This window comes from Schistocerca gregaria, chromosome 5, assembly GCF_023897955.1.
Source record: "Schistocerca gregaria isolate iqSchGreg1 chromosome 5, iqSchGreg1.2, whole genome shotgun sequence".
Taxonomy (NCBI): Eukaryota; Metazoa; Arthropoda; class Insecta; order Orthoptera; family Acrididae; genus Schistocerca; species Schistocerca gregaria.
In genome coordinates, this window is record NC_064924.1 from 64,661,929 (window position 1) to 64,683,952 (window position 22,024).

The 22,024-nt window shown below is 44.6% G+C and overlaps 1 protein-coding gene across 1 annotated transcript in view; it reads right to left on the reverse strand.

The window, feature by feature from the left end:
* The window catches only part of LOC126271873 (uncharacterized), a 103,578-nt gene that overhangs the window by 69,569 nt on the left and 11,985 nt on the right, over window positions 1-22,024 (reverse strand). The window contains exon 2 of the mRNA XM_049974221.1: window positions 3,792-3,920. Within this exon, the coding sequence (XP_049830178.1) occupies window positions 3,792-3,920 (129 nt within the window). The remainder of the gene's footprint in view (window positions 1-3,791; window positions 3,921-22,024) is intronic.

The window sequence follows — 22,024 nt, forward strand, 5'->3', positions numbered from 1 at the left end:
GAGAGTTAATGGTAATATCTTCAGCCGTGTGTTTGAATCCTCCCATTCAAATGTGACTAGTTTTGATTTTATCTTGGAACTCCTCCATTTAGTCCGTTTTTGCATAGAAAAACAGTAATATCAGAAATTGAGTCCGCCTTGAAGCAAAACACCTTGTTATTCGTTTATTTCTTCATTATCCCAAACTTGTTTCGGCAACAAATATCACCATCATCAGTGGTTTTTTTATTTTAATCTAAAACATGCAAAAATAGCATGGTTATACAAATACAGTAAAACATTATTACATTTTTACTATTCGTCTTTTTAAATATAATTTTCTATGTATACTTTCATACTACATTATTTACTGTATGTTACAGCATGTTTTACGCAATTATTAGCGCTGTTTGCGACATATTTTCTGTGCTCTTTTTTTCTGTTGCCATCTTTTACTTAGCGAACATCATGTCATCTGCAACCATGTGAGCGGCTGTTAGTAAACAAATACAGCCGTTCACGTGGTTGCAGATGACATGATGTTCGCTAAGTAAAAAACAGCAACAGAAAAAAGGGAGCAGAAAATAGGTAAGGAAACTGTGGGTATGATACGTATGAGGTGAGGCAGATAGTGAGAATACAGTCAGTGGAAAAGACAGAGGGTGAGAAGTAGTGTCGTGTATTATGAGGGTTGTGCTTACAAGAGCAAAGTGACCGGGATGGATGGAGAGGGAAAAGGAGGTTCTAAGGTGGGGTTGGAGAGGTAAGAGGGATAAATATTGGGGCGGATCTCATTGCCTGGGAGAGGGAATTGGTTGAAGTAGCGTTGAGATGGGATATGGAGTGTGTGGAGTTGTAGGATGTGTTTGTGAAAGCACATCAGCAAATCAGGGTTGGTGATCAGAGCGGAGACAATAGGGCTATTGGAATCTAGTTTGCGGATAGTATAAGAGATGCAGAGGAGTTCGATGTGGTTGAGGAGAGGTGGGATTTTGATAAGATGATAGATAAACCATGTGGGGGACAGCTAACGGATGGGGAAAGTGAGGCGGAGTGCATAGCATTTGACGATTTGATAGGGTGGAGATCTATGCAACACTTGCATTACAGAGGATGGGTCAGATCAGGGTTTTGTAGGTGTGGAGCGTACTGGAGGGGTGTAATCGCAAATTGGGCTGCTTAGTAGTTTTAGTCTATCGTGGATTTTCAGTTGGATGGATAATAAGTGAGATTTCCACATTAGTTGTCAGTTGAGCATTAGTCTAAGAAATTTTAGTGCGTTAGTGGCTAAGACAATCGTAAATGGTAAGGTGGAACTCATGCAGGGGAAGGTACTGGCAGCTTGTCCTACAATTATTGCCTGAGTTTTGGAAGGATTGATTTTGACAAGCCATTGGTTACACCAGGAGGTAAACTGATTGAGGTAGATTTGGAAGGATTGTTGGGATTTCTGGAGTGTAAGGGAGAGGGCTAGGAAAGCAGTGTCATCTACTCTCACTTACTAAGATCTAATGAAACAACGAAATATTTGGGACAGACCATGTGGAAGATACATATGCACAGACATTTGACAGCAACCGATTATTGGATCCAAATCGCAGTTTCCAGCATTGCCTCTGATGGGCAGTCTTCCTGTTCGTTAACTAGGGTCAATTGCGAGTCATGTTTATAAATATTTTCTGTGCCAGTTTTATCTTGTCAATTCTGAAGTTGTTCCGTGGAAATGCTGACAGAGCACAGCACTGTTGGCTACAAACACCTGCCCTCCAGCCAGCAGTGATGCGCTGTGCAGACTCACTTCTGTGAGGTAACCCACGATGGAGGTGTCTGTGACACTGTACTCTCATCAAAATGTGGTAGTTCCAGACAGTGGTATTCATGATGCTGCTGTTCACTCATCTCTATGTGGTAACCCATGACAGAAGTGTCTGGGACACTTCTATGCACTCACCTACGCAAGATAACCCTTGTCGGAGGTGTCTGTGACGCTCCTGTTCACTCACCTCCGTGAGGTAACCTGTGATGGGGGTGTCTGTGATGCTACTGTGCACTCACCTCTGTGGTGTAATCCGTGACAGGGGTGTCTGTGATGCTACTGTGCACTCTCCTTCATGAGGTAGCCCATGATGGAGGTGTCTGTGACGCTTCTGTGAAGTCGTTAGGTAACCCATGATGCAGATGTCTGTGATGCTTCTTTGCACTCACCTACATGAGGTACCCGCGACGGATGTGTGTGTGATGCTTCTGTGCACTCACCTCCGTGAGGTAATCCGTGACGGGGGTGTCTAGAATCACAGACACTCCCGTCACGGATTACCTCACAGAGGTAACACTTCTGCGCTGTCACCAAAATGTGGTAGACCATCAAAGAGGTATTCATGATACTGCTGTGCCCTCACCTCCATGTGGTAGCGAGTGACAGAAACGTCTGTGATGTTTCTGTGCACTCACCTCCGTGAGGTGAGCCATTATGGAGGTGTCTGAGATGCTGTTGTGCACTCACCAGTTTGAAGTATCCCACGACAGAGGTATCCATGACGCCGCTATCCACGTAGTAGCCTATGACAGAGGTGTCTGTGAGGCTTCTGTGCACTCACCTCCGTGATGTAATCCGTGACGGCGGTGTCTGTGATGCTACTGTGCTCTCTCCTCCATGAGGTAGCCCATGATGGAGGTGTCTGTGACACTTCTGTGCAGTCGTGAGGTAACCCATTACCCAGGTGTCTGTGATGATTCTGTGCACTCACCTCCTTGAGGACGATGGAGGTGTCCATGATGCTACTATGCACTCACTCTGTGAGGTAACCCAAGACAGAAGTGTCAGCGGCGCTTCTGTGCACTCACCTCCGTGTTGTAATCCGTGACAGGGGTGTCTGTGATGCTACTGTGCTCTCTCCTCCATGAGGTAGCCCATGATGGAGGTGTCTGTGACACTTCTGTGCAGTCGTGAGGTAACCCATTACCCAGGTGTCTGTGATGATTCTGTGCACTCACCTCCTTGAGGACGATGGAGGTGTCCATGATGCTACTATGCACTCACTCTGTGAGGTAACCCAAGACAGAAGTGTCAGCGGCGCTTCTGTGCACTCACCTCCGTGTTGTAATCCGTGACAGTGGTGTCTGTGATGCTACTGTGCTCTCTCCTCCATGAGGTAGCCCATGATGGAGCTGTCTATGACGCTTCTGTGCAGCAGTGAGGTAACCCATGACGCAGATGTCTGTGATGTTTCTGTGCACTCACCTTCTTGAAGTAACCCACGATGTAGGTGTCCATGATGTTACTATGCACTCACTCTGTGAGGTAAGCCTAAAAAATGGTTCAAATGGCTCTGAGCACTATGGGACTTAACTTCTGAGGTCGTCAGTCCCCTAGAACTTAGAACTACTTAAACCTAACAAACCTGAGGACGTCACACACACCCATTCGCGAGGCAGGATTCGAACCTGAGACCGTAGCGGTCGCGCGGTTGCAGACTGTAGCGCCTAGAACCGCTCAGCCATGAGGTAACCCTAGACAGAAGTGTCTGTGACACTTCTGTGCTCTCACGAAAATGTGGCAGACCATCACGGAGGTATTCATGATGCTGCTGTGCCCTCAACTCCATGTGGTAACCAGTGACAGAAATGTCTGTGATGTTTCTGTGCACTCACCTCCTTGAGGCATCACACGACGCTACTCACCTCCACGTAGTAGCCTGCGGCGCTCCTGTGCGCTCACCTCGGTGAGGTAGCCCATGACGGAGGTGTCGGTGACACTGCTATCCACGTAGTACCCTATGACGGGGGTGTCTGCGACGCTCCTGTGCGCTCACCTCGGTGAGGTAGCCCATGACGGAGGTGTCGGTGACGCTGCGCTTGGTGGCCCTCGCGTCCGCCTCCTCCGCCGGCAGCGCCACCAGCAGACACGCCGCCGTCGTCGCCGCCCACCGCCAGACGCACACCTGTCCAACACAGCGAGGTTTCCACAGCTGAAACTCGTGGCACATGTACTTCATAGGATATTAGTGTTACCAGGGCCGGTTCGAGGAGATTTTTCCATACCAACCACGCATCACACGGCGCTCTTTGTCGCATGACGAGAGTAGGTTTTGCCTGGGCTTGACAGATTCATAAGTTAGTTTCGTTTAAAAATGTCCGGATGGAAGTTGAAGATGACCCTTGTTCGGCGCGCCCTTGGACATCTACCGACGACTCTCATGTCTGGAACGTCAACGAAACTGTACGTGCCAATCGAAAACTAACTGTCTGAGAGATAGCAGAAGAATGTAACATTTCAGTTGCATCATGTCATGAAATCCTAACAAAGCATTTGGAATGCATCGTTGTACCGCCAAAGTTCGTCCCACGGCTCGTGAGTCAAGACCAGAAAGACCTTCGTGTCGCTGTCTGTGAAGAGCTTTTGGATCGCGCAAATAAGAACAAGATGTTCCTCGAAGAAATCATAACTGTCGATGAGACGTGAATGATGTTGAGACCAAGGTTCAAACTTCGCAATGGGTTGGGAAAGGTTCTAAAAAAAATGGCTCTGAGCTCTATGGGACTTAACATCTTAGGTCATCAGTCCCGTAGAACTTATAGCTACTTAAACCTAACTAACTTAAGGACATTACACACATCCATGCCCAAGGCAGTATTCGAACCTGCGACCGTAGCAGTCCCGCGGTTCCGGACTAAAGCGCCTAGAACCACACGGCCACCGCGGCCGGCAAAGGTTCTCAAAGACAGAAAAAAGCTCGTCAGGTCAGGTCAAAAGTCAAAGCCATCCTGATAGTTTACTTTGACTTTGAAGGATTGGTTCATCATGAATTAGTGCTACAGGGACAAACATTAAGGAGACGGTCCGAAATGTAGTGAGACAATTCATGGCTCTTGCATCACGATAACGCAACTGCCCATTCATCCCTCTTGGTGAGTGACTGTTGTACAAAAAAATGAAATCACTGTGTAGTCCCAGCCTCCGTACACTCCAGACACGGCCGCTGAGGACTTTTTATTATTTTCAAAGTTCAAAACCCCACTGAAACGACGAGGATTTGCAAAGGTAGAGCAGAGAAAAGGCAATAAGCAGACGGTACTTAGCAAGAGGCGTACCAACACTGCTTTCGAAACTGGAGACGGCTTTTGGATCGTGTATCAGTTGTGGAGGAGAGGATTTCGAAGACCATGCACAATAAGTAATAGGTAAGAGTGAAAGAAATTTGTGGACAAGGTTCCGGCATTTTTTGAACAGACCTTGTAGTCTACGATAAACTAACAAACTATCTACGAACAATCTACTAGATGAATACCAATCAGCTTTTCGTAAACACTACAGCACGACATCTGCCTTCGGATGACCTCAACTTGCCGTGGATCCACAAGAAGCTGCTGTTTTTTAGACTTCAGTAAACCTTTGACGCTGTCGACGTCGACATTTTAGTTGTGCAGAACAATTAATTTCATGAATGCAATATGTACACAACCTGAGTTACGGGACGTGAAAAGTAATGTGTACAAGTACCGTAATAAAAAAAAAGGTTGGCAAATTGCTAGGCAAAAGAAGTTTCAAAAGAGTATAGCCGCCTTAAGAACCTAAGTAGGATGAAATTATGGCTCATTACTGTAGATCGGGGAGCTCATCTCGTTAGCAATGTGTCATGTGTGACACAATAAAGTCACAATGGAGGCGGGGAGTATTACGTGTCCCTCAGGGTTCGGTATTATTGCTGCTCTCTTCTCATTGTATGTCAATGATGTGCTGTCAGTTTTGTCGTATTGCTAATACCATATGTACTGTGATTGCATCCATTTGTATCTAGGTGCAAAACCAGTAAATCTAATGATAGCTACAGAGAATCTGTGATCTGTGTGCACTATCAAAATGAGTACAGGGTACATCCAATACCCAGGCTGTACTAGTTGTCCATTCTAGGCTTGTGGTCTTCAGTCCGAAGACTGGTCTGATGCAGCTCTTCGCACAACTCTATCGTGTCATCTCTGAATAACTACTACGGTCTACATTGTTCTGAATTTAATTACTGTATCAATCTCTTGGTCTCTCTCTACGATTTTCACCCCCCCACACTTCCCTCCAGTACTAAACTGGTGATCTCTTCATGTGTCCGATCTAACGATCCCTTCCTTTAGTGAGGTTTTGCCACATATTTCTTGTCTTCCAAATTCCATTCAGTACTTCCTCATTAGTTACATGATCTACTGATCAAAATTTTAGCATTCTTCTGTAGCACCACATTCTCTTTTTGTATAAACTGTTCATCGTCCATGTTTGAAGTCCATACATGGCTACAGTCAACACAAATGCCTTCAGAAAAGACTTCCTATCACCTAAATCTATCCTGAATGTCAGGAAATTTCTCTTCTTCAGAAACGATTTTCCTGCCATTGCCAATCTGCATTTTATATCTTGTCTGCTTTGCCCATCATCAGTTATTTTACTGCCCAAACATCAAAACTCGTCCACTACTATGTCTCATGTCCTCATCTGATTCCCTCAGCATCACTACATTCCATTACATTCATTTTGCTTTTGTTGAGCTTCATCTTATACCCCCTTTCAAGGCACTGTGCATTCTGTCCAACTGCTCTTCCAAGTCCTTTGCTGTCTCCGACAGAATTCCAATGTCATCGGTAAAACTCAAAGTTTTTGTTTCTGCTCCCTGGCCTTTAACTTCTACTCCAAATTTTTCTATGGTTTCCATTACTGCTTCCTCAGTGTACAGACTGAATAACATCAGAGATAGGCTAAGCCCTGTCTCACATTCTTCTCGCCCACTGCGTCCTTTTTATGCCCTTCGACTCATATAACTGGCATCTGGTTTCTGTACAAGTTGTAAATAGTATTTCGCTCGCTATATTCTAACCTTGCTACCTTCAGCATTTCAAAAAAATTGTTACAATCAACATTGTCAAAAGCTTCCTCTAAGTCTACAAATGATACAGACGGAGATTTGCTTTTCCTTAATCTGTCTTCTAAGATAAGTCGTAGGGTCATTATTGCCTCGCGTGTTCCTACATTTCTCCTGAATCCAAACCGTTGTCCCTCAAGGTCAGCTTTTAGGAGTTTTTCCGTTCTTCTGTAAAGAATTCGTATTAGTATTTTTATGACTTACGAAAATGATACTTCTGTAATATTCACACCTATAGCGCCTGCTTTCTTTGGAATTTAGAATTATCAGATTCTTCTTGAAGTCTGAGGGTTGTCTCAAACATCTTGCATACAGGATGGAAAAGTTTTGTCACGGTTGGCTCTCGGAAGGCAATCAATAGTTCTGACGGAATGTCCTCTATTTCTGGGGCCTGGTTTCTACTTAGATCTTTCAGGGGTCTGTCAAATTCTTCTCGCAGTAACACATCTCTCATCTCATCTTCATCTACGTCCTCTTCTATTTCTGTGATATTGCCTTCAAGTTCATCTCCCTCGTATAGACCCACTGTATAATCAAAAAATGTTCAAATGTGTGTGAAATCTTGTGGGACTTAACTGCTAAGGTCAACAGTCCCTAAGCTTACACACTACTTAACCTAAATTATCCTAAGGACAAACACACACACCCATGCCCGGGGCAGGACTCGAACCTCCACCGGGACCAGCTGCACAGTCCATGTCTGCAGCGCTTTACACCGCTCGGCTAATCACGCACGGCACTGTATAATCACTTCATCTTTCAGCTTGTCCTTCTTTGTTTAGCATAATTACCCCGAAATATCGGGAGTCCCTACGTATATCTGCTCCAACAATGAATCGGTGCGCCAACAATGAATCGATGCAATATAGGCGAATACAAAATTGTGTTACGTAGTTGGTTGTGGCAGACACGCGAAGCAGCGGCGCCAAGCCCACTTTAAGTGTCAGGGGTCTTCTCCTGCCGCACGGACTGTGGCCTTGTGAGGTCCAATTACGCAGCCAGCCGGCCCCAGCAGCGACATGAACCTCGTGACCTGTGGCGCCGCACGTGACCACGGGCCGGACTCGCGGCCTTCGCTGCCATTCACGTAAATGGCGCACGCAGCGGCCAATGAGCCCATCTGCCGGCATACCGAGGCCGTGACGCATCTGTGTGGCACAGGACAGCGCCACACTACACGTACCGGCGACCCGAGAAAACAACTGGACCCCAAGGCAACACAGTCTGGGACCTGGAGTGTTCGGTAAGTAAGGGTCCTTTGCTTATGCAGCGTGACATAAAGTCTACATACTTTTGTCCGATATTATAGCTTATTCTCATTTTGTTACATGTGATATAAATAGAGCTGTGCTCTGCCAAAGCTACTGTTTGGTAGTTTTGACACAGTACATAAATGACGTAGTACTGTTGGAGTTGTTAGAGAAAGAAACATAAGTGAATGTGTGATATCACCGCCAGACACCACACTTGCTAGGTGGTAGCCTTTAAATCGGCCGCGGTCCGTTAGTATACGTCGGACCCGCGTGTCGCCACTATCATTGATTGCAGACCGAGCGCCGCCACAGGTCTAGTCTAGAGAGACTCCCTAGCACTCGCCCCAGTTGTACAGCCGACTTTGCTAGCGATGGTTCACTGACTACATAGGCTCTCATTTGCAGAGACGACAGTTTAGCATAGCCTTCAGCTACGTCATTTGCTACGATCTAGGAAGGCGCCATATTCTTCAAGAATTTATTCTGAACTGATAATATTGTGAATCACGTACCGTCAAGAGCGACGTTCATCATTAATGGATTAAAGTTAACTATCAAACTAATTACGTCCGCTTTCTGAATTCAAATTCCTTGTCATGTTCCAGACCTCACGTCAGTATAGTTCTTCCCTCCTCACGCCAGCATGCGTGAGCTAAAACGCGTGCATTTCGGCCTCCTCTAGTAACACGGTGTTGGCTCTTCTGCCAACACAACAGAATGTGTGAGAAACTGGGAGCTGACGACTTCTCATTGTGTTTTGTTTGTTCTGAACATGATTAGAACCTCACATACTTCAGTCTTAGTCCAGTGTGTATTTAATATCCTTACAAAATATAAGATGCATTTTATAATAACAATTAGCTGATCGCGTAACTTCTGCTCTTTTACCGAAACAAAGCAATTACTTTTGACGTAAGAACAGTTTACATGCTCAAACATTAATACATATTATAAATATTGTTGACACGAAACACTACAAACAGGTGACAGCGAAGTAGAAAGAATGTAAAGAAAGCAGAAAGTAAACAACTGCACAATACAGAATGGTCCAAATATCTCACGAAATAAGCATCAAAAGAAAAAACTACAAAGAACGAAACTCGTCTAGCTTGAAGGGGGAAACCAGATGACGCTATGGTTGGCCCTCTAGATGGTGCTGCCATAGGTCAAACGGATAAAAACTGCGTTTTTTTTAAAAATAGGACCCCCATTTTTATTACATATTCGTGTAGTACGTAAGGAAATAGGAATGTTTTAGTAGGGCCACTTTTTTCGCTTTGTGATAGCTGGCACTGTAATAGTCACGAGCGTATAAGTACATGGTATCACGTAACATTCCGCCAGTACGGACGGTATTTGATTCGTGATACATTACCCGTGTTAAAATGGACCGTTTACCAAATGCGGGAAAGGTCGATATCGTGTTGATGTATGGCTATTGTGATCAAAATGTCCAACAGGCGTGTGCTATGTATGGTGCTCGGTATCCTGGACGACATCATCCAAGTGTCCGGACCGTTCGCCGGATAGTTACGTTATTTAAGGAAACAGCAAGTGTTCAACCACATGTGAAATGTCAACCACGACCTGCAACAAATGATGATGCCCAAGTAGGTGTTTTAGCTGCTGTCGCGGTTAATCTGCACATCAGTAGCAGCAAAAATTGCGCGAGTATCAAGAATCTCAAAAACGTCGGTGTTGAGAATGCTACATCAACATCGATTGCATCAGTACCATATTTCTATGCACCAGGAATTGCATGGCGACGACTTTGAACGTCGTGTACAGTTCTGCCTCTGGGCGTAAGAGAAATTACGGGACGATGACAGATTTTTTGCACTTGCTCTATTTAGCGACGAAGTGTCATTCACCAACAGCGGTAACGTAAACCGGCATAATATGCACTATTGGGCAACGGAAAGTCCACTATGGCTGCGACAAGTGGAACATCAGCGACCTTGGCGGGTTAATGTATGGTGCGGCATTACGGGAGGAAGGATAATTGGCCCCTATTTTATCGATGGCAATCTAAATAGTGCAATGTATGCTGATTTCCTACGTAATGTTCTACCGATGTTACTACAAGATGTTTCACTGCATGACAGAAGGGCGATGTACTTCCAACATGATGGCTGTGCGGCACATAGCTCCCGTGCGGTTGAAGCGGTATTGGATAGCATATTTCATGGCAGGTGGATTGGTCGTCGAAGCACCATAACATGGCCCGCACGTTCACCGGATCTGACATCCCTGGATTTCTTTCTGTGGGGAAAGTTGAAGGATATTTGCTATCGTGATTCACCGACAACGCCTGACAACATGCGTCAGTACATTGTCAACGCATGTGCGAACAGTACGGAATGCGAACTACTCGCTGTTGAAAGGTATGTCGTCACACGTATTGCCAAATGCATTGAGGTTGACGGACATCATTTTGAGCATTTATTGCATCATTGTGGTATTTACAGGTAATCACGCTTTAACAGCAAGCTTTCTCAGAAATTATAAGTACACAAAGGTACACGTATCACATTGGAACAAACGAAATAAAATGTTCAAACGTACCTACGTTCTATATTTTAATTTAAAAAACCTACCTGTTACCAACTGTTCGTCTAAAATTGTGAGCCATATGTTTGTGACTATTTACAGCACCATCCATCAAAAAGTGAAAAAAGTGGTCCAACTAAAACATTCATATTTCTTTACGTACTACACGAATATGTAATAAATAATGGGGGTTCCTATTTTTAAAAAACGCAGTTGATATCCGTTTGACCTATGGCAGCGCCATCTAGCGGACCAACCATAGCGTCATCTGGTTTCCCCCTTCAAGCTAGACGAGTTTCGTTCTTTGCAGTTTTTTCTTTTGATGCTTATTTCGTGATATATTTGGCCCGGTAGACAAAAAGTTCTTCATTTCTTTCCAACTTAACGGATTTGCATAAACGTTGCGACAATTGGTTAATGTGCTCAGTGTGGGGTGTGACCACCTTTGACAGCAGTACAGATTTGACAACGATAGGGTATGCTGTGAATAAAGTCATCAACCTCACATTGAGGGAATGACGGCCATTCTTCCTGTAGAGCTGCTCACAAGTTTTGGAGAGATGTTGGTGTATGCTGACGTGATGCAACCCGCCTCTCTAGTGCATCGCAGATATGCTCTATGGGATTCAGATCGGGAAAGTTATCAGGCCAAGCCATGCATGCAATAACTTCCGTTTCCTAGAAAACATCAACCACTCGTGACGTCGAGCGTCATCATCCTTCAGTGCGAAGTCTGGGCCCACAGCAGCTCACAAGTACCGCCTTGAGGTCCCAAGATCTCGTCACGATACCTGACAGCAGTTAGACCTGGACAATTCACCCGTACAATTTCATGAAGTGGTGTTCGAGTGGTCAACATAATCCCTGACCACACCATTACGGATCCTTCTCGATATCGGTCTCTTTCCACAGTGTTTGGATCCCGAAAACGTGTTCCGCATTCCCTCCATAGGCGAATCCATCGAGAATCACTCTCCAGACCAAATCAGGACTCTTCTGTGAAAAGAACATTGGCCCGCTGTTCGATCGTCCAGGTAAGATATTGACGACTCCATTCTAGACGTTCCCTTCTGTGAAAACGCAACAGGGGCAGACACACAGCAGGTCTCCAACAATAAAGGCCAATCTGCTGAAGTCTTTTGCCTCGATACATTACGTCCAGTGGGTTCCGCGAAGTCAGATGCCAAAAGCCATGCAGTACTAAGACGCTTCCGTCATGCCCTTGCAGCCAAATAACGGTCCTCCCTTTCTGATGTCATACGTGGGCGGCTCTGCCCTGGTCTTCGGGGTGAAGTTTTGGTCTTTATAAACTGTCGCAACATCCCACAAATAATAGAACGAATCACATTAAGGCATCGGTCCACATCAGTGTGCGACTGTCCTGCTTCCCTTCTTCCTAAGGCCCTTCACTGCACAGAATCTCGTAGGCGCCTTCTCTGTGTCATGCTGCACCGTCTGTGACTGTATATAATAACTGTGGTTATGGGACCACCTGGCAAAGTACTGCCCCCTTTTGATGGCTCCGCTGACGTCATGACTGGCGTAGTTGTCCGTTGACCGGAATGCCACCTTCCGTGCAGAATACGATCGTACGTACATCTGTAGACAGTTTATAATATTATATAGCGAATACACACCAGTGTGTTTTGTACCCAATAGAATGTTCACCTTGATCAAATTCAGTAGGTTCCTGTCATTATTGATAAGTGCAGAAGTTGTTTACGAACAACAGAAACCTGTTTTTATGAGCTCGATGAAACATTCAAGCGATATTTGATATTTTTTGCGTTTTTCTTTAATTTTACCCATTTTTTAGGAAACTGCGTTTTCTAGCGCTATATGCTGTATCTGTATCGTTTTTTTTAATTTTTCCCTCTGTTTCACATAACAAATCAACAACTTATCAATAAAAACTGAATTAAACATTGACAGTTTCAGTTCTGCAATCTTGCTATAAATAATGTTTATTCTTCAGTAACAGACAGGAGAATAACTATGTGGACCAAAAATGCTTCGCATGCTACATAGCCCTTCATATAACGTCACCAACATTATCAAGACGGTTCACCGCTTCCAGTTTCTGTGGGAATCTAGTAAGACTCTGATCGCATACGCGAAGGGATCGAAATGAGGCAATGCCCGATGGGTACGCAACACAACTAACGTACAGGTAACGAGATTAGTATCTTACCTGACCAAGGCTACAAGGAAAACTACCTTAGTCTACGCTTACTACGGTAGCATACGGTAGTTTCACAGCTCTAGTACAACAGAATGCCTACAACAGAAAAAGAACTACAGCTGTTGTTTGTGTCCGTTTGGATGGAATGACATATGAACAGATGTAGGATTTCACCTGTAAATTTAGAAAGCCAGGTCCCACAAGGTTGGCGTTCAAGAGTATCCTTAGCAAAATGAACTGTATGGTTAGTTTCGGTAATGAGGAACGTTCTGGGAGGCTGTCCACAACTCAAGAAAAGGTGGGATGCACAAGTGGTGCAATCGCACTAAGCCCCTCTGCACACACCAGAAGAGTTGGGAGCTGGGCATTCTACAACCCTCGACTTGCAAAACTGTGCTGTATACGTTGAAGAAACGTGCGTACCACGTCCATATTCTGCACAAGCTTCAAGCCGGGCAGGCTATGTTTTAAGATCTGTCGAAAATGAGAATCTCATGACACGTAACTGCACAATCTGGGTAAACGAACGATCACATTCACTGCAAGAAGGGCAGCGAGACGCCCCCAAAGGGAATATATGTTTAGGAGTGGCAAGTGCTACTTTCTGTGGACCCTTTATGTTTAAAGAGAAAATAATTATCCCTGACACACACCTTGGTATGTTGGAAAATTTTCTGAAGCCACAATGAATACAAATTGTGATTAAGGATTCAGTTGTTTCCAGCACGACAGGACACCACCCTATATTGCTTTAGTTGTCCGCAATTACCTGTACGTTGCTTTTCCCAGTAGGTGGATTGCATGTGCCCATCAGTGTCCAGACCTTACCACTAAGATATCCTTGCGTGGAGGCTGTTAAAGGTTAAAGCGTGCTAGGTGATATTTACAGCATAGCACAAACGAAACAATGGACTACAGACTGTTTATTAAACCTCTCCAGCTACACTGAAGAGAGTGCTTTGGTCTGTGGAAGAGCGCTGGCAGATATGCACAGACTTGGAGGGCAGTCACAACGAAATGCACTGATTTGTGATATCATAGATGTTTAATAACTTTGCGTTTCCACAGGAATGTGTAGAGACTTTATTTTCAGCATTGTATTTGGTAGCTCAGGACGATGCTGCGTGAATGCGGCGCTACCTATTCGCACTGGTTGGTTACATAGCCGCAGAAGTCACATTTCGTTCAAGTAATCACTTGTTGTGGGAAAAAGCGTACAGTGTTGACTTCGGAAATAGTTGCTCTCGCCAGTTGCGAAGTCCGTGCCGTAATTGTATTCTTGTATGCGAAACGGTGTACAGCTGCGCAAATTTGTCCTGGTCTGCACATAGCTTATGGGCCTAAGGCAATGAGTGAAGAAAAGGTTAGAAAATAGTGTCGAGATGTTGAAAATACAATTTTGTTAACACGTGTCGCTCTTCAAAAAAATGTACCTTAAATTCATGCACAACTGTTATGAATGAAAACATGTCTGATTTCAGTAAATGAACGGCTGCTGGAATACAGCAAGGTGAAAATTCTGAATCCTTAGTAATTCATGCCAACCCACCACACAGAACATTTTCATTAAGTGTTTAAAATTATTCCATTGGTGTTGATATTATTTAATTGCTTGTGAATTTGTGTGTCAACTTTGGAATAAATATATAAGAAGAAATTTTCAGTTCCCACTGTCTTTTTCATCCACTACATGCGTTGTGAGCTGTTAATGTGTAAAGTATCTGTTTCTGAAAGACAACATTCCACCATGACCTGCAATAATTGTCGTTTTCCAGCACTGGCCAATTTCGGCTATTACAATATTGTCAAGTTACAGTTGTCGTCGGTAGGGACGAACCATCAAGGTGTTCAGCCACCAACACAACGCGAGCAAACCACGACAAGCAGACATGCAGAAAAGTGGTACAAAGGTGTCATAATAGCCGAATTTGGCCAGTAGCGGAAAATATGCGTAATTACAGTAGGTGGCGGAAATGTCGCTTCAAAAATTTTGTATGGCTGTGGTACAAGTTTAAAAGAAAGTAAACTATACTGTGATGAGCCAAAAAAACACGACAAACGTTCACCGCGAGAATGAATGCCACCTGCGGTGCCGGCACGTAGCGCCGTAAGGGAATTACACTACTGGTCATTAAAATTGGTACACCAGGGAGAAATGCAGATGATAAACGGGTATTCATTGGACAAATATATTATACTAAGACTGACATGTGATTACATTTTCACGCAATTTGGGTGCATAGATCCTGGGAAATCAGTACCCAGAACAATTGCATGCGGTGTTTAGGTTTGGCATGGGTACAAAACGAAAAATATCACGTTGATGTAGGAGAACATGACGTAAAATGGTCATTCTAAGGGACATTTAATTTTCACCAAACGTGGTAACTGAAATACACTACTGGCCATTAAAATTGCTACACCAAGAAGAAATATATTATACTAGAACGGACATGTGATTACATTTTCACGCAATTTGCGTGCATAGATCCTGAGAAATCAGTACCGAGAACAACCACCTTTGGCCGTAATAACGGCCTCGATACACCTGGGCATTGAGTCAAACAGAGCTTGGATGGCGTGTACAGGTACAGCTGCCCATCCAGCTTCAACAAGACACCACAGTTCATCAAACTTAGTGACTGGCGTATTGTGACGAGCCAGTTGCTTGGCCACCATTGACCAGACGTTTTCAATTGGTGAGAGATCTGGACTGTGCTGGCCAGGGCAGCAGTCGAACATTTTCTGTATCCAGAAACGCCAGTACAGGACCTGCGACATGCGGTCGTGCATTATTCAGCTGACATGTAGAGTTTCGCAGGGATGGAATGAAGGGTAGAGCCAAGGGTCACAACACGTCTGAAATGTAACATCCACTGTTCAAAGTTCCGTCAATGCGAACAGAGGTGACCGATACGTGTAACCAATGGCACCCCATATCATCACGCTGGGTGATATGCCAGTATGGCGATGACGAATACAAGCTTCCAACCTGCGTTGACCGCGATGTCGCCAAACACTGATGCAACCATCATAATGCTGTAAACAGAACCTGGATTCATCCGAAAAAATGACGTTTCGCCATTCGTGCACCCAGGTTCGTCGTAGAGTACACCCTCGCAGGCGCTCCTGTCTGTGATGCAGCGTCAAGGGTAACGGCAGCCATGGTCTCTATGCTGCTGCAAACTTCGTCGAACTGTTCGTGCAGCTGGTTGTTGTCTTGCAAACGTCCCCATCTGTTGACTCAGTGATCGAGACGTGGCTGCACGATCCGTTACAGCCGTGCGTATAAGATGCCTGTCATCTCGACTGTTAATGATACGAGGCCGTTGGGATCCAGCACGGCGTTCCGTATTACCCTCCTGAACCCACCGATTCCATATACCATCACATTTACGACTGAACGGCGTTCAGTTTCAACGTTGCCTCCAATGGGCCTTCGATGTTCTGACAGTGGGACATGCAGTGGCGACCAAAATTCAAACTGGTAAAGACGCAGACGTCATAACTGCCAGAAGATTCGTTCCTGCAGACCGCACATCGCAGTATCTTGGGACACATTGCTAAATAGCTGGGAGCCACCATCGATCGTCACTTCATGACGTCGTGTGGTAACCTAGATGGTCACCTTGATTGCATCTGGGATTTGTTGTGAGATGCTCTTTAGCAGTTATTCCATAAAACTGAGAAGCGTCTTGAACATAGCAATGACACTTGATAATTCGTATGGTGGTGATGCTGCAGTGACGCTCTCCTGGCGTTCTTCTTCCTGAGATAGATGGAACAACGTTGGCCAGAAGATCAGCTAGGTTTACTGCCTGTGAGCCACTATCCTCGACAGTGGAGGATGAGTCATCTCAGATGCGTGACTTGGAGCGCTAGCTGCGGCGATGTTGCTGCCCTTCCCCACTGGTGGCTGCAGTTTTTTTGCAAGTGGTGGTGAATTTTTCCAACGCCAGGGAGGAGACAGTCCGTAAAAAACTAGCTGCTAGACGATTGGTCGATGCTTTTGAGGCTTTGGGATACAAATCTCGTCTCAATGTGGTTCTTGAAGTAGAAGCAGTCACAATAGCCAGTGCATGTTTTTGACCACAGCCTGCGCAGAGGGGCTGTTATTCTTCCATTTTGCTAGTGCAGTCATGGCTGACTTTTCCGCAGCATATTTGACGCGCAGCATCGGGATGGGGTAGCGCAACGCAATGCGGCTAACAAAGTGACAGTTATAGCATTGCGAATCTCCTCTCCTGTAAGTTCTCTGTCGTCACGGGGATCGCTGGGATGTGCGTCACGCACCGGATGCCACGGTGTAGGGACATGACACACATCACAGTGAGCACCAGTGGCTTCTCTTTGTACATCACCAGTAATGAGAGGCATGTAACAGAGTGCAGGCCGCACCAGAGGTGCTGTTGTACATGCTCCAACTTGAATTGGTGCAGCATACCATGAAAAAGATCTTCAATAGTTTCTCCCTTTTGGACGAAAACATGTAGAATGACAGCTGTCGCTCTCCAAAGGCTACAGTCGCAGTCCTGAAGCCAACACAACGAATGACCTTAACTAAAAGGTGACAGGTAGGCTGCAGATACTCCAATCCTTTGTCAACCCGCAATCTTAACTCCCCCACCTCCCTTGTTGGAGTCACCAAATATGTGACCCTAATCAGTCCCAACCTCCTGGACGTTTGCACCGTATGGGGCATTGCTGCAGAGACGGACGTAAAGTGGCTCCACGGACTTCAGAACAGAGCGATCCGCCTCGCCATGCATCTGCCTCGATATATCCCCTCTGCCGACCTATGCAGGATCAGCCAGGTATTTACTATTTGCGAGAGGTCCTCACGGATTGTGTGGATCTTCTACTAAAAGAGATTACCAAATCGCCTCATACACCCTCCTTGAACACCCGTGCTGTGCCTGACCCCACCTGCTGTGCAACTAAAATTTTGGCAACACCGGTAATGAAACATATGCAGAAGGGCAATACAAGAGAGACCACCCAACACATTAGGAAACATAAGGACAAAGCCACTTCACTTTGGAGGGACACAGAAAAACCCATCATTACTAAAGCTTGTTATGGAAACACATTTTAATGACGACACTGGCGGAAAATGGGGAAATCCACTGAAACAAGCGATTTGGACAAAGAAAGAGCAGACTACTGTGGCCCACCGACTGTGAACGAGCATCTCTCAAACCGACGAAGCCGGTCGGCTGCGCAAAGTAGTTGAAAGACAGTGAAACAGCGTTAAAAGTGTTGGATTTGGGCTCTTCATCATAGTACGTGAATTTCAGGCCCTTGCTCGTTCTGTAAAGCAGCATAAGAGCCGACCTGTGGCAGATTTTATGAGAGAGTAAAACACTGGTGCAGACACAAGTGTTTCAGAGCACTCCGCTGAGCGCTCATTGCTGAGCATGGGGATCTGCAGCAAAAGACCTCTACGTGTTCCCATATTGACTCAACGACATCGTCATTTACGATTGCAGCGGGCACAGTATCAACGAGACAGTGCCGTCGATCAATGGAAACGTGTCCTCTGGTCGAATGAATCAGGTTTCTTGTTACGCAAGATCGGCGGTCGTGTCTGGATACACCACCATCGAGGCGAACGCCTTCTTGAAACACGCACTTCCCTACTGACACAGGCTGGTTTGGACACTATTGTGCTATAAGGGATACTCGCCTCGGATGCCCTAGAACTTGTAGTACTAATCGAAGAAGGCATGACGGCTGTAGACTATGTGAACGTTGTTGACGACCAATTGCATCCTTTCATGCCCGATGTCTCTTCAGTGACGTTGGCGTCCTTGAGGAGTATAACTGTCTGTGTCACAAGGCTACATTCCCGCTACACTGGCTTAAGAAACATGATAGTGAACTCACGGCTGAACACATCTTAGACCCTATCGCCTCTGGAGCTATCTCTGCAACAACAGACCACCGGCCCGTAGTTTACGGAAAATACACCCTCAGCAGCTTAGCAAGGACATGTAGGGTCTATGCTACGCAGAATCGTTGCTGAATTCCATTCAAAAGGCGGACCAGTGCGCCGTTAAGAAGGCGATCATAATGATTTTATTTTGCTCATCAGTGCATGTTTTATTAGTTAAAGTTGCTGTGCCAGGTTGCCAGTTTAGTTTAGCAACATACCGCCATCCATTTCCATATTCAACAGTTATTCGACGTAAGTACAAGGGAGTGCTGAAAAGCAATGACTTCGAATATTTACGTGAAAACTCTAAAAGCTTGTTAAATGAAACAAACGTTATAAACATACTGCACCTTTACTCTTCTCGTCTACATCCACATCATATAATTAAGTACCTGGCACAGGATTCATCGCACCATCTTTAATATAGCTAAGCTAAAAATATGTAATCAATCTGACGTCATCTGTCGACAGCACTGATACTTCGTGAGATAAAAGAGCTAGTTGTGTTTCACAAGAATGATATTTTCTGAATCCGTGTTTGCTATTTGTCAATAAATCGTTTTCTTCGAGGTGATTCATAATGCTTGAGTAAAATATTTGTCCCATAATCCTTTTGGAAATCGACGTTAGTGGCATGGGTTTGTAATTCAGCGGATTACTCTATTTCCTTTCTTGAATATGAGTTTGACTTGACCAACTTTCCAGTCTTTCTAAAAGCGAGCGGTTGATTGTGATTTCTAATTATGGAGATATTGTATCGACATGCTCTGAAAGGAACCTGACTTTTATACAATCTGGACCGGAGGCCTTCCTTTCTTAAGTGTTTTAAGCTGCTTCTCTACAACGAGGATATCTACTAACTTACTCATGTTGGCAGTTGTTCATGATTCGAATTCTGTAATGTTTACTTCCTCTTCTTTTGTGAAGGAATTTCGGAAAACCGTGTTTAGGAACTCTCCTTCAGTGGCACTATCATCAACATCATCGTTGTTCTCGCGCAGTGAAGCTGTTTATTGCGTATTGCCACTGGTGTTCTTAACATACGATCAGAATCTCTTTAGGTTTTCTGACAGATTTCGAGACAGAGTTTCATTGTGAAAACTACTGAAGGCATCTCGCATTGAAGTTCGCGCTAAATTTCGAGCTTATATAAAACTTGCCAATCTCAGGGATTTTGCGTTAGTTTAAATTTTGCGTGTTTTTTTTCGTTGCTTCTGCAACAGAGTTCTGACCTGTTTTGTGTACCATGCTACTACTACCACGTCTTTTTAATTTATTTGGTATATATCTCTCAACTGCCGTCGATACTGTTTCTTTGAATTTAAATTTCATCTGACCTACGCCTTCATAGTCATATTGGATGGAGTAGAGACTGTCTCTTAGGAAGGTGTCAAGCGAATTTTTATCTGCTTTTTTTTAAGTACGTAATTGCAGCCATCTGTCGCTAGAATCCTCCAAATTGTAGGGTGTAACATGGCGGTATGTAACGCAACTACGTCGGTGCGTGAGAAATGGCGTGATGTAATCGTGTTTCCAAGAGTCAGGCCACACATGGAGCACCTGACCTGCTACTTTAGCATGACAATGACACCACACCACACAAGAGCGCTGCGACGTCGGCAGCAATCCGACGTCTTGAGTTCGCTGTCATCGATCATCCTCCATACGGTCCAGGCTTGGCTCAATCTGATTTCCATCTGTTTCCAAAATGTAAAGAACATCTTCAACGATTTCGCTTTGATAGTGATGAAGCGGTGTGACCGGGGGGCTTCTGTGAAGTTTGGAAGGTAGGAGACGAGGTACTGGCAGAAGTAAAGCTGTGAGGACGGGGCGTGAGTCGTGCTTGGGCAGCTCAGATGGTAGAGCACTTGCCCGCGAAAGGTAAAGGTCCCGAGATCGAGTCCCGGTCCGGCACACTGTTTTAACCTGCCAGGAAGTTTCAATGTTAATAACGTTTGTTTTATTTAGAAAACTTTAAGAGTGTTCGCATAAAAGTTCGGAGGCATTACTCTTAAACACGCTGTCGTATTTTGTACTAACCACGGTGTGATAGTAGTTATGCACCACGTAGCAGATAGATACTTGTTATGACACGCTCACAGAGCAACAACAGATACACGATTGATTGAGATTCTTCATTATGAAGAGTTGAGGGTGCGCTGTACAGGAATTATCGTGAAGAAAAATCTTCCTTTCTTTGATGTTTATTTGATGTTTAGGAAACCTACATCCGAACTCACAAACAGCAAATCTCATTGAAATAACAGTCTTTCTTCGTGTGTAAGCAATTATAAAGTAAGTTCTATCAAATCTAGGAACACTTTGTCAACTCTAACGACATAAAGTTTTCTTCAGCCTGAATTTGGTTTGGTTGAGGTGACATATCCCTGCAACTCAATAAATCTTATATTAACAAAACATTACCATATTCGAAGAAAGTGATAACTGACAAAACAAACGAGGTTTGAACTTAGTACTTTTTGAATTGTAATCAGACACTTAGCCTTCAGCTACCGAGCCACACACTTCAAAATGATTGTTTTCATTGATGTTAGTTCAAGGTGTCGTTGAAACTGTAACTCTAGTTCCGTCTGTCGTGTAATCCATAGTCGCGTGGAGTGGCCACGCAGTTTGAGGCGCCATATCACGGATTGCGCAGCCCCTTCCGCCGGAGATCCGAGTCCTCCCTCAGGCATGGGAGTGTGTGTTGTTCTTAGCATAAGTTAGTTTAAATTAATTTAAGTAGTATGTAAGTCTAGGGACCGATGACCTCATCAGTTTGGTCCCTTAGGAATACACACGCATTTCTGTTATCAATAGTTCCCTCTGTCACTTCATCCGAATTCTATGGTGTATCTTCAAATGATTCCGTAAGCGGTACCTTTCTCATCCTAGCCTAGATCGCTGAAACCCTAGTTCCGTCTAGGAAAGAACGGGAAATGAATCACTTAGGGATGTTTCCAGACCTATTACAGGTAAATTGACCTTTTCCAGTTTATAATAGGCTTTTATGAAACAGTATGCTGGACAATGCAATGGACTGTCAACTTGTGAATTTAGTGACAAAAAGAAAAATGTGTATGATAATGGTTGTATGTCTATTTTGCAGTTCAGATTAAGCTAAAATGGAGAGAAGATAAGGATTTTTGGTCAGAAGAATGTAGGATAATACCAACAGCAGCAGAAAATGTTATAACGGGAGTGACAAAAGTCATGGAAT